We start from the raw sequence: 15,399 nt of genomic DNA, 5'->3' as shown, positions 1-15,399 counted from the left end.
CCACTTAACAGAAATGTATCCCATCTTGGACAACATATAAACGTAGCTCAGGTGGGATTCAGAAAAGGTCAGATTTTCATGTACATACAATCCTTAATACAAAAGACATTTTAATGCAGGAAATCAGATTTGTACCTGAATTTTCCAGACCACCAAAGTAAAGGGGAAACATTTTCATCTGCTGGTTACAATGATAATCCCAGACAAATCCTACAGACGTTTGACCAACTGTTTCTGAAACACTGTGCTAAAGATAATCTCGGACGGACGAACAGACTGCAAGATGAAGAGACCCTTAGGAAATAGATTGTTTTTCTTTCTACTTTTTTAATGAAGATATCTGGGGTGGCTGGTATCAATCAAAACGTCTTTCACGTACGTAAATCTCACCACCCAAAGTCTTTGTGATGTCCATCTGATCTAGGATGAAACTGACCAGAAGCTGGACACAGAGGCGTTTACATTTCTGGCATTTGGCAGACGCCCTTATACAATTTGAACTCATTTTATACAACTGAGCAATTGAGGGTTAAGGGCCTTGCTCAAGGGCTTAGCAGTGGTGGACCTGGGATTCAAACTTACAACCTTCCGAACAGTAATCCAACACCATCACCACAAAGCTAACACATCCCTTTAGGGTCAGTCTGTGGAGTTCAGTTCTTGCAATGGTCGGAAACACGAAAAAGGTTTCTCATCGACTCTGTAGTGCTTCTGGTTTTGGTGAGGTTTTTTTTGTTAGTTTATAGTGGGTCTGCATTCTATTAATATCCGACCAGCTTCAACCCATCATCTCCATTGTGAAGGAGTGCACAGTAAAATGAAGGAGGGCTGGGAACCTGAGAGACAGCATAAATTCTACCCATGGCTCTCCAACCGAGTTCAATTACAGCTTGAGGTCTAAAATGTCACTGGGGCACATTTGAAAAGATCTGCTTACACTTGCATCACCTGGGCAAGCCATACCTGAGCTTCTCAGCATGACTAGGCACTCTTCCATGTACCAATGTTCCACTGGAGTAACCTGGAGGCCAGGGGCAAATCCCTTCACCCCTGTGTCTGTGTAATATTCTGCAAATAGCTCTTTTATTTTAGCCTCTAAATGCTACAATAGTAAGAAGGGCACAGCATTTTCCATTCAAACCAGCAAGTCTAAAGAAAGAAGTATGATGATTAAAGAGAAATGAGATTCTGCAGTGCGGTATCAAACTGAAATACCCTCTAACACAACCTTGAGATGTCTGAAACAGTTTGTACCTTTTTTCAACCCATGGTGACACGAAAGGCAACATCACAGCATCAAACGCAACAACCTGTGCCTGCCTCAACATTACTGAACAGACCCAAAATAGCAACTCGGTTTCATGGGAGCACCTTTTGAAGTAAGGATGGGATCGACTTACTTTATAAAACCAGCTCCCCATAGTGTTTCTCTCTTCTTCTTTTTTTTTTTTTGCACTAAACATTAAAAAAATGAACACTTCCTGTAGCAACCTAAGGCGGCATTGTTAAAAACTCATTCTGGCCCTTTAAGAAACCTCCTTTCTCTACTGGCAGAGATGGACGTAACAACTCCCTGAAGGATTTGGCTATAATGGGCTTGGCATTTGCAATGGTGATTTACACTGAAGTCGAAGTGAGTCATCTGCATTGATATTTCATGCTGAGCGGCATTGGGAGCTGCGCTTCCTGGGTCCTCCAGGACCAATGCGGCGCAGAGAAAGCAGGGAAAAGGTGAGCAAGAGGCGGGAGGAGAAAAATTCCACCAGAAAACTGGGATGCCTCCGGTCTTAGGACAGGAGATGTCTCGTTGTGTATGCCGTCGAGAGATGTAGTATAATTCAATTTTAAGGCAAAAATCATTGGCGTTCAGTTGTGACTTAGGCATTTTAACGCTCGTGGTTCAGATGAGGAACTGTGGCCTCTTTGGTTTGTAGTTACTGCCTTTACCAGCAGAGGGAACAGGAGAGTCAGGAGTGGCTCTCATTCACCAGGCGGCATGAACACTAGACATGAAAAAGCCTCCATGTACCAACTTGACCTCTTCGGTGCTCTACAGCTTAGAACAAAATGGCAAAACCTAAACAAAAAGAAAGCCATGCCAAAAAAAAAAAAAATCAATGTCCCTTGATACTGTAGCTCATGATAAGGTAGAATCCTTCATTGGTGTTGAAGCCAATTACAAGACCTTTTGATAGACAGAGAGAGAGACTGAGACGGAGAGAGAGAAAAGGAGAGGGAGGATGAGAGGGAGGATGAGAGGGAGATGTTTTAATCCGCTCGTCTCTCATTTGCACACAGCGATAAGCGAAGGAGGTAGGGAACATGAGAGACAGTACTTCTACCTGTGGCTCTCCTGTCCAGTTCAGTTACAGTGTGGGGGTCTAAAATGTCAATGGGGGACTTTAGAAAATATCTCCTTACACTAACTAACGCACCATTAAGGAAAGAGATTGCCTGGAACAAGATCGCTTTTCCTCGTTACTCGGTTGCCATGGCACAAAGTGGACAGGAGTGGAAAGGGTGCCTCGTTCCTTTTTTTCTTCCATCCTCATTAGGAGTTCAGCACATTATTCAGTTTACGCGTAATTGTGTAGCTGTGTCAATAGTGCGCGGGAAGCCTGTTTTGCAAACTGGTGGTAAAAGAGCGTTCGTTTATATTCAGAGGGTGATGGTTGCAGATTTACGGTTGCATAGTCGCTCAGAGTCTGGCATTTACAGGGAAGCGTGCTTCACCATGAAGAAGCGTTAAAAGAGAAAGGGGTTCTCAATGCAAACAGCAAGATGGCTTGCCTTGGTACTTCATGCCAAAGATAACGCTTGTAAACGTCTCAAGTAAAACAACTAGTAGAGCAAGATATTTCTTGCCAAAAACAAAACTGCTGGGAAATAAGGAGTGCCTGGTGACAGATATATACATCATGTGTGATGAAAGTCAAAGAAGCGTATCGATGCTCATCTCCATTCGTCTACTGTTTACATCTCCAGTGAGTGTGATGGAAACGTTTCTTAGGAAGTACATAACACCGCTGTACCTTCAGGTACGAGGCAGAGTCGCGTTTAGCTAGTGAAAGTGCGCGTTATTTGATTTGAGGTTTGGTGATTGCGCCTTGTTGTAAACAGCTGTCCTCAATCAATTTCTAAATAAATGAAACAACTAAGGAATACAAAGCGACAGCGCGTGCTGTCATAGAAAAATAATGAATGACAGGGTGGTTTGATGCGGCGCCGTCTGTTACCGCTCGGATATTTTCCTAAGTGTTTTAAACCTCAGCAATTCGTCAATGCATGTTTTTTTTTTTAGTTATTAATTGCCTTACATTTAACGATGTGAAACATCTCTAAAACAAACTTGTATCTGATAACGCTTACATATATAACAGCTATAGACCATTACATTCTATCACTTAACTTCTCTTGCAGTTTTTTTTTTATTTTTGGTCAAGGCACAAAGACCTCCGTTATAATCTGACAAGGTGACACTGGAACCCTGACACTGGAGACTCCTTTCATAAATGACTCCTTAGAGAAATCATCCCAATTTTATTAAATCACAGGGTTTTATTCAGTCTTTTGGGTCCATATGTAAGCTGTTGCTATAGAAGTGGATCGGGTTGGGAATGAGGAGATGGGAGGCAAACTTAACGGATTCATTTTTTGAAAATTTATTACTTTTTCAATTATTACTCATTCTCTCTCGCTCTCATTCTCTCTCTCTCTTTCTCTCATTCCCTCAAAGGCACAGACAGACACATACAACTAAACTCTCTCTAATAAAAACACCTTAAGACGTCTTCTCTCCATCCACAGCTGACGCTCAGCCACGCCAGTGCCACAAGCACGTTAGCAGAAAACCCTGAAGTCCGAAATAACGTCCGAGGCACGCTGTCCTGGAAAATGTCTTCTGACTGATCAGAATTAAGAATTCAACAGTACTGTGGTGTAAAGTAAAATTGAACATCATGGAAAAGAGCATTCACACTGGCCCAAGTGCATTTTATTCACAACCTAAAAACCTTCTGTATATTTAATGATTTATTTACTTTTTATTAGTTCATTTTATTGAATGATTCATAAAAAAAACAAACAAAAAAAAAAACATTACCTCTTCAATGCAATTGCTGTACAAGTCCCAGCAGAATCCAAGATGGCCTCCAGAAAGAGGCTTGACAGATGAAATATTTGACTGATGAATGTTAACTAGGTGGATGTACGCAATCGCGACGATGTTCAATCACACAAAAGCCTGACCCAAAAACCTTTAATGCTAGCAATTGGATGGTTGCCAAACGTAGCACTCTGTAAACATAGAGTCAAAGAGAGAGAGAAAGAGTGAAGGCTAGACAGCCAAAAAGGTGTTTTGCCTGCCAAAATACAGGAAAAGCTTCTGGCAATTGCTTTGCCAAGTTGTAATAGTGTTGTTGACTGTAACCACTGATGTAGGCCGCCAAGGAGCATGTGCTCTCTTGCCCTTGACCGTTTGTTTGGATGGGATCTGAGAAGTTCTACAGACGAACACCAGTGAGGTTAATATTCACTCCTGAAAGACTGAACCGTGGCACCATTACTACATGCGTAACGGATTTGTTGAAAAATCCTTACAAGAAAGAAAAAAAACGGCTTTACCGTCGTGAAGCTTTTTTAGTCAAGCAGCTCAGTCTTTTGTGTGATAACGGGGTGACAAAACGCACCGCATTCCTCAGTTATGGACGTGTGAGTCACTATGTAGAGGGCTAAAACCCTCGCAGCGAACACTAAGCCTGTGGAGAGCGTGGCTCGGGTGCTCCAGACAAAACAACACCTTCACGTGCTGAAGACTGGCAGCAGAGATGCTTGTGCTTGAAGAACATCTCACTGTGGGTGTGAATGAAGACTGACTTGTGACTTTACGTGTGGCATGCAAATGAATGTCAGTATGCATATACGTACGTGTGTGTGTGTTCGTGTGTGTGCATGCTCGCTCCAAGTCAAGCAGGAAGAAAACAGGGGGTCATTTGACTCTAAAACTTAACAAGGCTATAAAAAAATCGTAAGCGGCACCTGTGACGGTCATCACTTCCAGGTGCGGCCCTGAGTTTCTGCGGTGTGAATGTGTGCTGCCTGCTACACACGCGGTCCTATAACTTTCCATCCATTGGAGTCCATCCAGTCTGAGTGTCAGATCACCTCGCACTCACGAAGCCGCTGTTAGACACAGTTGGACGTCTTGACAGATACTGTACTGGGTACACTCTGTGAAAGAGCAGCATTTTTTTTTTTTTTTTGCCATAACTAAGAAGTTTCTAGGAGCATGTAAGCCATTCGGGGGGGGGGGGGGGGGAGTCGATCGAAATAGAAGGCTGAGATCAGGATTATGAATCAGTTCAGAGACAAATGTACAGTGGACAATTCGGTGCAAAAGTCTGCAAGACAGAAAGGAAATTAAATAAATAAATAAATAAAATAAAATAAAATAAAATAAAATAAAATAAAATAAAATAAAATAAAATAAAATAAAATAAAATAAAATAAAATAAAATAATTATAGATTTAGTTATTTTAAAAAAATATGTGGCTGTATTCAAAGACAGTATATAACATCTGGAAGAATTCTAACAAACAGAAAAAGAAAAGATTTGCTGCAGAATCTGTTAACGTGCAAACAGATATATCAGTATAAACCCTACTGTATTACAGTATTACCCTACTGTATTACACCCTACTATAACAGAGAAGCAAAGGAGGGTCATTTAAGTTACTAGAGAATATCTGTATCAATTCAAACATCATTTTTTATTGCGGTAACTTACACACTACGGGAACATCTGTGAACACACGAAATGTCTCGGTGCTATAAATAACTATTCTTTGTCCTTATTTTTGTCATAATGGTAAACGTTTCCATTGTCCATGTATACACATTATATAAAAACCTCAGACTGGAGCTGTAATTATCTTTCATTCAAACAGAGCCAAGTAGAGTCCATGAATGTGTTTGTTGTCTGCTTTAGACTGTATTCATCTTTTCCTGGCAGCTTCAGGGCCATAAATGAGTGATGTGGTACACAGAAGCTGGTCTGATTCCACTTGGCACAACCCAAATGATCAGCAGCAAGAAGAAATGAATAAATGGTAGTTTGTTTATTTTTTTTATTTTTATTTTTTTCTTCCTCCAGGGAACTCTAACACTGTGCTCTTGGCTTTCGCAGGCCACGTCTTATTCAAACTTATATGGGAAAGAATATTCTAGTAACTCTCAGGTATAGAGAGAGAGAGAGAGAGAGAGAGAGAGAGAGAGCACAGCACAGGGGTTTTACTTTGTCAGAAAATCAAAACTAACCCAGGAGCAGCCTAGCAATTTCTCCTCAGCAAGTGTAGATAGAAAGTTTCTGGTACAAGCTGCGTGTATTGTTTAGTTTTGGTTTGGACATCAGACAGAGAGGATTCCAGAAGGCCAGAAAGACATAACTTAAAAACGAAAATAAATTGGCACTATTGACCGTCTTGTTTTCACAGGTGGTTAACTGCCTCGTCAGGGCTGTAAATTCTTTTTAAGGGCCTGTGATCACTCATACGCTGATAAACTGGAGGCTGCTGCCTAATGTTGAGACAGGGGGATGGAGGACGGGTTGAAGAATAGCCCTGTCCTTAGAGACAGAGAGGAAGTAGAGGAGGAGGAGGAGGAGGAGGAGGAGGAGTAGAAGAAAAAGGAGGAGGTAAGGAAAGGCTGAGGAAGGGATTTATGTTGGGGTTGGCGCCCCCGCGCATGTCACCAGGTGTTAGCAATGACATCTACAGCGCGTATCCACCTCCGTCCTAAGTCAGGGCCTGTCAGAGAGGACTGGCTCACCTACACACGTTCTCTATAGACGAGAGAGCATAGTCAGGATTGAGAGTGTGTGTGTGTGTGTGTCAGGGTGCGTGTCTACAAAGGATAGAGATCTCATTTGGACTTCAAGTGCGAGTGCATGTTTAAGGAAGAGAGACCTCATTTGTAAAAGTGTGTGTGCGTGAGAGGCCCGAGAACGCCAGCATGTGAGCATGCGTGTACGTCTTAGAGTCGACACTAATTAACATAATACGCTCTTGTAACTTTCCTTCAGGGGCAAAAATTTCTCTGCAACACGCAGGTTGTTACACGTGCACCGTCACGACGACCCGGAACCCGGCTAAAAGCTTAGTATAATTATAGAGTCATGCTTTTTAAAAAAATAAAATTGATCCTTGACACAAAATAGAGCACACAATACGAGTCTGTGTTTGCTAAAGCGGCAAACCTTTGCCTTCTAGCCTGCACCATTAGAAAGGTTATGCATTATGTTGAGAAATATGAGCAAACAAATTAGTTCTTTTGGTTATTCAGGGGGTTGCGGGAAAGCGGGGACTGGATGGCATTTGGTTGCATTCTTTGAGCGTTCTAGGCTTAAACACCTTTGTTCCGGGGCACAACTGCGATGTTAAAAGAGGGGGGGGGGGTCAAAGCGGTGGCATTCAGGACGTCGACACGTCAGTCATGTCAACCGGGATTGAAACCCGCAATCCTCTTATGCACGGAGTCATAGTATTCCCAGAGCAATGCGGTGAAAGGAAAAACATCTAAACATACCTGCAGACAATAACCATGATAATACAGCCAGACGTAAAACATAAAGCAATGATCTGAGGATCCGAGCACAAACACACACCTTCCTGAGGCCATCAGAGTGACACTGGGTAATGCTGAATAGTTTTAAAGCAGCTGTGCAGTTGTGGACCTGTCTGGCAGCGATGAATGACGGCTGATAATGAGATGTTTTGATATGAAGGTGAAGTGAAAGAAACTCATATCCCCATCCCATGAATTATAACTCCACCGCTCTCACTTTCTCCCTCTCCAGAGTAGGAACTCACGAATAACTTCTTCTAAGCACCCATAATGAGCATGGCATGCCAGTACCATCCTTTGTCATCATCTTCATCAAAAATGAGGCAAGAACGTGGAGCAGTGCCTGAATAGATAATACCCTGCATTTAAATGTTATTCCCTGCAGCCACAATTTCTCGCTGCGTTTAACCATGTAGTCGTGTTTTTGCTAGGGAGCGTATGCGCCTTCTGCGGTTTGAAAAGGAAGAAAGGATCCGTACCGTGGAACGAAGAAGAACGCATGTTTAGGAAGACAAACAGCCGACCCACGATGACGACGCGCGTCAAATCTGAAATGTAAAGAAATGTATTTTCTGAAATACTAATAATACTTTTCTGAAAAATAATTCTTGAACTAATTCCTTATTTTCCCTAAAAAGATTTAGATTGTTTTGGAGATTTTTCCTGACTTCTCATGCCATTTTGTTTGTTTCTTCGGATCAGAAATCGAAACTTTATTTAATTTTATTCGTATCGGTATCAGTAGCTATTATAATAGTAGTTTACAGCATATTAGGGGGTGTGCCATTCTGATATTGTAGAAAATGTCACTATCGAATATATCTCAGGATTGGTGTCGGATTAGACGTAAGACGCAAAACAAATTTTTTTTTTTAATTAAAAAATAATTATAATTGTTTTAGATAACAGATCACAATGTGAATGAGTTATTAATTATGTTAAATATAGCAAGTAAAGTTGCAATTTTCCAATAACAGCACAATCTAAAGTGTTTTATTCCTCTTATACCCCAGCAAATCGCAAACACTAAACGGATACATGTCACATTTTTACCTGTGCATAGTTATTGCGGAAAATCCACTCTCACCAAAAAATAAAATAAAATAAAAATAAAAAATAAAAAAATACCAGCTTGTCATATTGGGGGGGGGCATTTTCCTGTACCAGAAAACTTAGACCTTTAAACTCTTAATGTTACAAAACAATAGAAAAATATCAACATACAAGCTTTACCATATCAACACGCTTTTACGAGGTAAGCTGTTACTATAGCAACAATGACGCATTAATATGAACAGTTTTAGAATTTAAACATAACACACTATAGATAGATAGATAGATAGATAGATAGATAGATAGATAGATAGATAGATAGATAGATAGATAGATAGATAGATAGATAGATAGATAGATAGATAGATAGATAGATATTATAACCATTGTGGATGTATGTGCTATAGACTAACACACACACACTGGATTAGGATCAGGGTTTGGTAACAGTTCTTTAACAAAAATGAAAAAACTGAAGTTCCCGAAAGCAGAAAGCAAGTCGTTGTGAGATCACAAGCTGTTATTTGTGTCCAGGGGCCAAACTGACAGTACTCTGGCAAAGGAACAAAACTGACAGTACTCTGGCTGTATCTGAGGGACGGAGTACTCTCTACCCTGTCAATAACAGTTAAACAAGCCAATCGCAGGCATCTGTGAGCTCGTGTATGCAGAAGACGACAGATGTCCTTTCCTGCATGAGTGTTACATTGCCCTGTGAAGCACCATGAGCAGCAGTTTCAACACTATACTGATAATAATACCCTGTGACGCTGAAATCACAGATTCCTGTGACAGATTGTTTACTGTCTTTTATGAGCTTTCAGACCAATCTCTAAGGTTTATGATACATTTCCTGTGGGGTTTTTAATTAACCGGCTTTGTTATCTCAAATAATAATTTCCAGGCAATAAATGTGTATTACTGCGCTTAATTCGAATGCGACATCATTTCTATAGTAACAGCTTACATGGGGATTTGCATCACTAGCGTCTTCCAATATACTACGTACTGCAGCTGATATTGACAAGCGATGCTTTCATCCTGATACCGGATACTCTCCGTAACGTTTCAAAGCAAGTCTTGCCCATGCCACGTATCCTACTTTAATGCAAACAAACAAAAGAAAAAGGGTCAAATCTGATCTAACACAATCTATTCAGCAGGACACGGTCGACTGCTGGCTCCTTTCAAAGGCTATGCAGGAGCAAGTAGTGCCACGCTATCGCCTGCAGTAAACAATGCGTTCTATATTTAAACTCTAATGATGGGAGAGAGGGTGTTTTAAAGCCTTGAACTACATACAGAAATTTAAAGGGGGGAAGAAAGAAAGAGAGGGGAAAAAAAACAAAAAAAACATGGATGTCCCCTGCTGAAGGGAATTTCATGTCAGTAGATGTGGACAAAGAAGTGGCTACTGATTAGGCCATTAGGATGTGACAAAGAGCCGAGCTAAATGAAGACATGCCTGTTTCAGAGTGATGATGGGTAGAGAGAGAAAGAGAGAGAGAGAGAGAGAGAGAAAGAGAGAAGGGGGACAGAAACCCCAAGCAGAAGTCACGATGAGAAGTTGCTTCCGGTCGCTTAATAACAGAACATAAAAGAAAGAGACATAGATGAATAGATAACGAAGGATGGATAGAAAGCATGTGGGGGTGTAGAGGAGAAGAGGTTTGTCTGAAGCAGGCCTTGGGCACCATGCTTTAACGCTATAGAATTAGCAACTCATGGAGGATTTTATACAGAAAAACCCACTGAACGAGGGAAAGGCACTGGACAGCAAAGCAACCTATTTACTGAGCTGGCCAGAAGCACATATATAAACAACACACTCACACGCCTTAGAGTTCCCCTAAAAACAAACACTGCATCACGCCTATGAGAATTTTCAGTTAACCAGGTCAGCTGGAAGTTACTACCTATAGTCCTGTCCAGATAACCCTAAACCTAACCTTGAGCACCTTTCTCTGCTTTAGCTTTATGAAGAAGAGCAAACATTGGCGCAGCGATGAGTGTTTGGTCAACGGCAGATCCGTTGTGGATAAAGGATGGGCGGCTGAGCCAGACAGTTTTCGACAAGGCTCTTTGTCTCGGAGGTAAGCAGTATCCCCTGGTATCGCTTTACGGGGCTGCACAACACCCGCGTAGGAAGGAGGAGGCTGGGGATAGACGACTCAAACTGTCACACTATGTCAACCTGTCATTCCCACCCTGAACCCAGACACCCCAGTAGACAAGACACCAACAAATAGGCATATCTACACACTTCTGAAGCTTTACTAGCTCTTGACAGCCAAATCAATTACAGGGATAGCACTAATGTCAGATAATTATGTTGTGTAATGGCAAGACGGAGCCATGTGACGCATTTTTAACGACCGACAACCTTTATGTTTATTTCATTAATGTCACGTCAGCCCATATAAATAAATTATGGCAAGCACCTCTACCATGACATGCTGGCATCCTCTAAAGACAGTAGCAAACCATGTAAAACAAGCGTTAGACTGTTTCTTTGCCCAATACACAAGGCTGCACTCTTGACATTGACAGGCGAACAATAGGGGCAGGAGGGAAATCATTAGCATACTAAACATATTTAGCTATTGTGTTCCTTCTCCGTAGGAGATATTGCTTACTGCTTGGTGAGGAATTGTTGAAACAGGGCAAGAGATGTGGGACATTTTTACTTTCACAACTTAGTGTTTATCTAGATCTTGCATTGGAAACGGTCATTTACATCATCCACCAGTAACACAGGGGAGGGGGAAAAATACGCTATAATATCAATATTTTTGTAAATGACACACAATATTGCAAGCATTGTCGGTAGTATACTTTTACTGACTATTACACTGACTGATAACAGCTTGGGTTCTCACAACAACTTCCTTTTTGTGGTGCCAGAGTATTATTTGTCTCCAGGGGCCATGGGAACAAAACTGACAGTACTCTGGCTGTATCTGAGGGATGGAGTACTCTCTCTGCCCTGTCAATCACAGTGCCACGAGCCAATCACGGGCTTCTGTGAGCTTGTGTATGCAGAAGAGGACAGATTGTATGGGATCTCATCTTAATTTGTCAATGTTGATATATATGACCGTTCTTTTTACATTCATTTACAAATGCATACAATTTTTCGCTCCGATGGGTTTTTCAGTAACAGTTGACTGGCAACCCTCTTTAAATCTGTAATGGTCGCCAAGAACCTCCAGAAAAACAAGCCGAAGAATGCTTTACGATTCTAGTTTCAACTTTTTGGAACATGTCTCTAAAGCTTTAAAGGGATACACAAATCATAGTTGGTCCTACTATGAAAATCATTATGGTTCTGTGTAGAAACATAACAAACAACACTAGAACCATACATTGCACTGATTATTATGAACAATTTTCAAAAGCATGTTTATATACAACAAAAACATTCCAGAACTAGGAACAAACCTAGCAGCAAAGCTGTATAGAATTGCTCTTTGTATTCCCTCTTTGTAAGATCATCTGCCAAAACACACAAGCATTAAACGCCAATGAACCTGAATATATTTCAAAGTTGCTAGGTAATCTTCACAAGACTATACGTGTTCCACGTGACCATGTATTATAGTAACCTGCAGAACTAACAGCACAATGCTATTCAGTGTGCGAGTGTGTGTGGCTGGCTTCTCTTTGCCATCACACCTGTATCTCTTCTACGTTCTCCCATTCAGCGCACAATAACACGGTGTGTTAACCTACAGGGGACAGCGGAAAGCCTGCTGCCTGCAGCCACAGGCAAATATCTGCCATTCACCTGGGAGTGTTTGCACTGAAATCATCAGAGTTCAAGCACACCATGACACTAATACAATGTCAACAGTTGACCTGGCTGCTCCACAATACCCTGCGAGCTCCTGTTGTTGAGAGACAGCCTGTGCAAAGCCAATGCTGGGTGGATCTGGAGGTAGTGGCTTAACTGAAAATGAGATTTGGAGTGGACCAGGATTGGTGAAATGTATTTTTATTTTGTGCTCTAACATGTCTGAGCCCTACACCGTCAGTCACCAAGATGGTCTTCACACTTCCTGTCAGCTAAGGTCACTTCCAGTCATGTTTACGTGATATACTTGATTCTCTGCATTAACAGACAATAGCATCTTTACACTGTTGCCAACTCTTTTCAGGGGAAAGTAGCTACTGTATACTCAAAATGTCACTAGAAGTCACCAGATGACATCACAGATTAATTGCTTATTCATTCAATTGTCATTACAAACTGCATATTAAAACATAATACTTGAAGATTTGCTGAAGACAATTCAGTGATTGTTTATGAGGACAATGGTGATGTGTGTTGGTGATTGGGAACAATGATGATTAGTGATTTATGGTTTGTACCAATGGTGATCAGTGGTTGGTCATTAGGAAACACCGGTGATCTGTGATTGGTCATTAGGGACAATAGTGATCAGTGAGTGGTCATTAGGAACAATGGTGATCAGTGATTGGTTATTAGGAACAATGGTGGTCAGTGATTGGTCATTAGGAACAATGTGATCAGTGATTGGTCATTGGGAACAATGGTGATCAGTGATTGGTCATTAGGAACACTGGCGATCAGTGATTAGTCATTGGGAACAATGGTGATCAGTGAGTGGTCATTAGGAACAACGGTGGTCAGTGGTTGGTCATTAGGAAACACCGGTGATCTGTGATTGGTCATTAGGAACAATAGTGATCAGTGATTGGTCATTAGGAACAATGGTAATCAGTGATTGGTCATTAGCAACACTGGCGAACAGTGGTTGGCCATTAGGAAACACCGGTGATCTGTGATTGGTCATTAGAAACACCGGTGATCAGTGAGTGGTCATTAGGAACACCAGTGATCAGTGATTGGTCATTAGGAACACTGGTGCTCAGTGAGTGGTCATTAGAAACAATGGTGACCAGTGATTAGCTGTTGGGAAAAATTGTAATGAGTGATTGGTCATTAAGAAGAATGGTGATCAGTGATTGGTGATTAAGAACAATGGTGATCAGTAATTGGTCATTAGGAACAATGGTGATCAGTGATTGGTCAGAAAACAGGCTCATACACATGCAACTCAGTCCAATTTTACACACTGGTGGTGAGTGAGCTGAACCTGTGTTCTTAACTTGTATATCCAACACCAGTGGCATGAGCTGGGCAGCTGCTAAAAGAGTCTAAATCATCATTAAGCTTGCAACACTGTATCCTTAAAGGTTCTGTGGACAGGCTGTGAGTTCAATTCACAGGTCCAGCAAGATGCCACTGCTGGCCCCTGATCAAGGCCCTTAACCCTCAATTGCTCAGTTGGATAAAATGAGATAATAAAGTAAGTCGCTTTGGATAAGGGCATCTGCCAGACGCCGTAAATGTAAATGTAAGAGGACTCTTGCAGGGGGCATGCAATTTTTAACCTATGAAGATCATGGGACACAGGCACATTGATTATCATGGGATTTTATTTTCATACATCTTCATTAACTATTTTATCTTGGTCAGGGTCACCATAATTTAAATTTGTTGATATTTTGGGAAATGGAACCAACTACGTTCATTAGAAGAGATTGTGGTCGGAAACAAACAGATTTAAGCGTAATAAGGGACGGGATTGGTGGAACATTTTGTGGGAAAAGGCGGGATTAGTCGGAATGGCTTTGGGAGTGGGCAGGACGGATTTTCCAGCTGGATTATCTTTTTATTTCCTGTGAAGTAAAGGATTAACCAGAAAACACAGTTTAGTGCATACAAGTGATCTAATTCTTTACAAAAATCACTCCTAAAAACTCTAAAAGTACAAAGTAGACATTTTGTGATTAGTAATAAATTATTTACACTCAGTGAAAGAGTTTCTCAAGGGAAAGCACCCTTAGATTTCATAAAAGATTGTTCTATTTGGAACAGTCCTTGCTTAGTGGATGGAGAAAGGAATATTTTTTTTTAATTACATTCATCCAGAGACTTTCTGAAGGAAACGAACTTAACCCTTAACGTCTACAAACTAAACAACTTCAATAGTGTACCTCCATAGCTATAGTTTTCCTTGGACATGCTTGAATAATCTAGTACATATATATTTTTTCAGATTAGCTCTTTTAAGGGAATCCTTACCAACAGAGCTTTTCAATTTCCCATAAAACAGAACTGCTTCAGAGCCATTTTCTAAGAGTACAATTTAGCTACACAGATTTAGTGAACAATAAAAAACCTGAATTTAAAAAAATATACAGTTTATTTATTGTAAAATCCAACTGGAGCAGAGTGGGATTGAGAATGAAACTGCTGCTGCAGTACAGCCAGTTAGATGGAGTTTATCATCCCACCCCTAGAGAGCACTCTAAAAACAAATGAAACAGATGTGTGGAAAACAATATGTGAAATCGTTTCATTTAATAATTATAAGAACATCAGGTCATTTCTAGATAGCTGGAAGTGACCTTTTTTTTGCTCACTGCTACTAAACCCAGTTCTGCATCACTCTTCCGTCCCATACAGGCCTTAGATAGATATCTCAGGGAAAATTTTTTCCCTCTACTGCTGATCCGAAGATCTTGTCATCAGTGGGATTTGGGAGTCTCTTTTCCTTAAGTGCTCCATGACAATAGACTTGTACAGCACCTTTAGAAATGAAACAGATCTGATGTTTCACCTGCTCTTCAGCCTGTGTCCTGACACCAAGGCCGCGTCTTTGTAGCGTCAGCTAGCAGAGCTCTTTGATACCCAA

General features: G+C 41.0%; 1 protein-coding gene across 3 annotated transcripts in view; it reads right to left on the bottom strand.

Annotated features, from left to right (window-relative positions):
- Positions 1-15,399, bottom strand: part of mettl15 (methyltransferase 15, mitochondrial 12S rRNA N4-cytidine) — a 77,707-nt gene that overhangs the window by 43,741 nt on the left and 18,567 nt on the right. The window contains exon 1 of one of the 3 annotated variants that reach the window (XM_058382335.1): positions 1,401-1,507. The exons of the other annotated variants lie outside the window; for them this stretch is intronic. Within the exon in view, the coding sequence (XP_058238318.1) occupies positions 1,401-1,463 (63 nt within the window). The 5' untranslated portion in view covers positions 1,464-1,507. Of the gene's footprint in view, positions 1-1,400; positions 1,508-15,399 lie in introns of those variants that run through there. 3 annotated transcript variants of the gene reach the window in all.

The sequence above is a fragment of the Hemibagrus wyckioides genome, linkage group LG27 (assembly GCF_019097595.1).
Source record: "Hemibagrus wyckioides isolate EC202008001 linkage group LG27, SWU_Hwy_1.0, whole genome shotgun sequence".
In the NCBI taxonomy this organism is placed as follows: domain Eukaryota; kingdom Metazoa; phylum Chordata; class Actinopteri; order Siluriformes; family Bagridae; genus Hemibagrus; species Hemibagrus wyckioides.
This window is presented reverse-complemented; position numbering and strand designations above follow the sequence as displayed.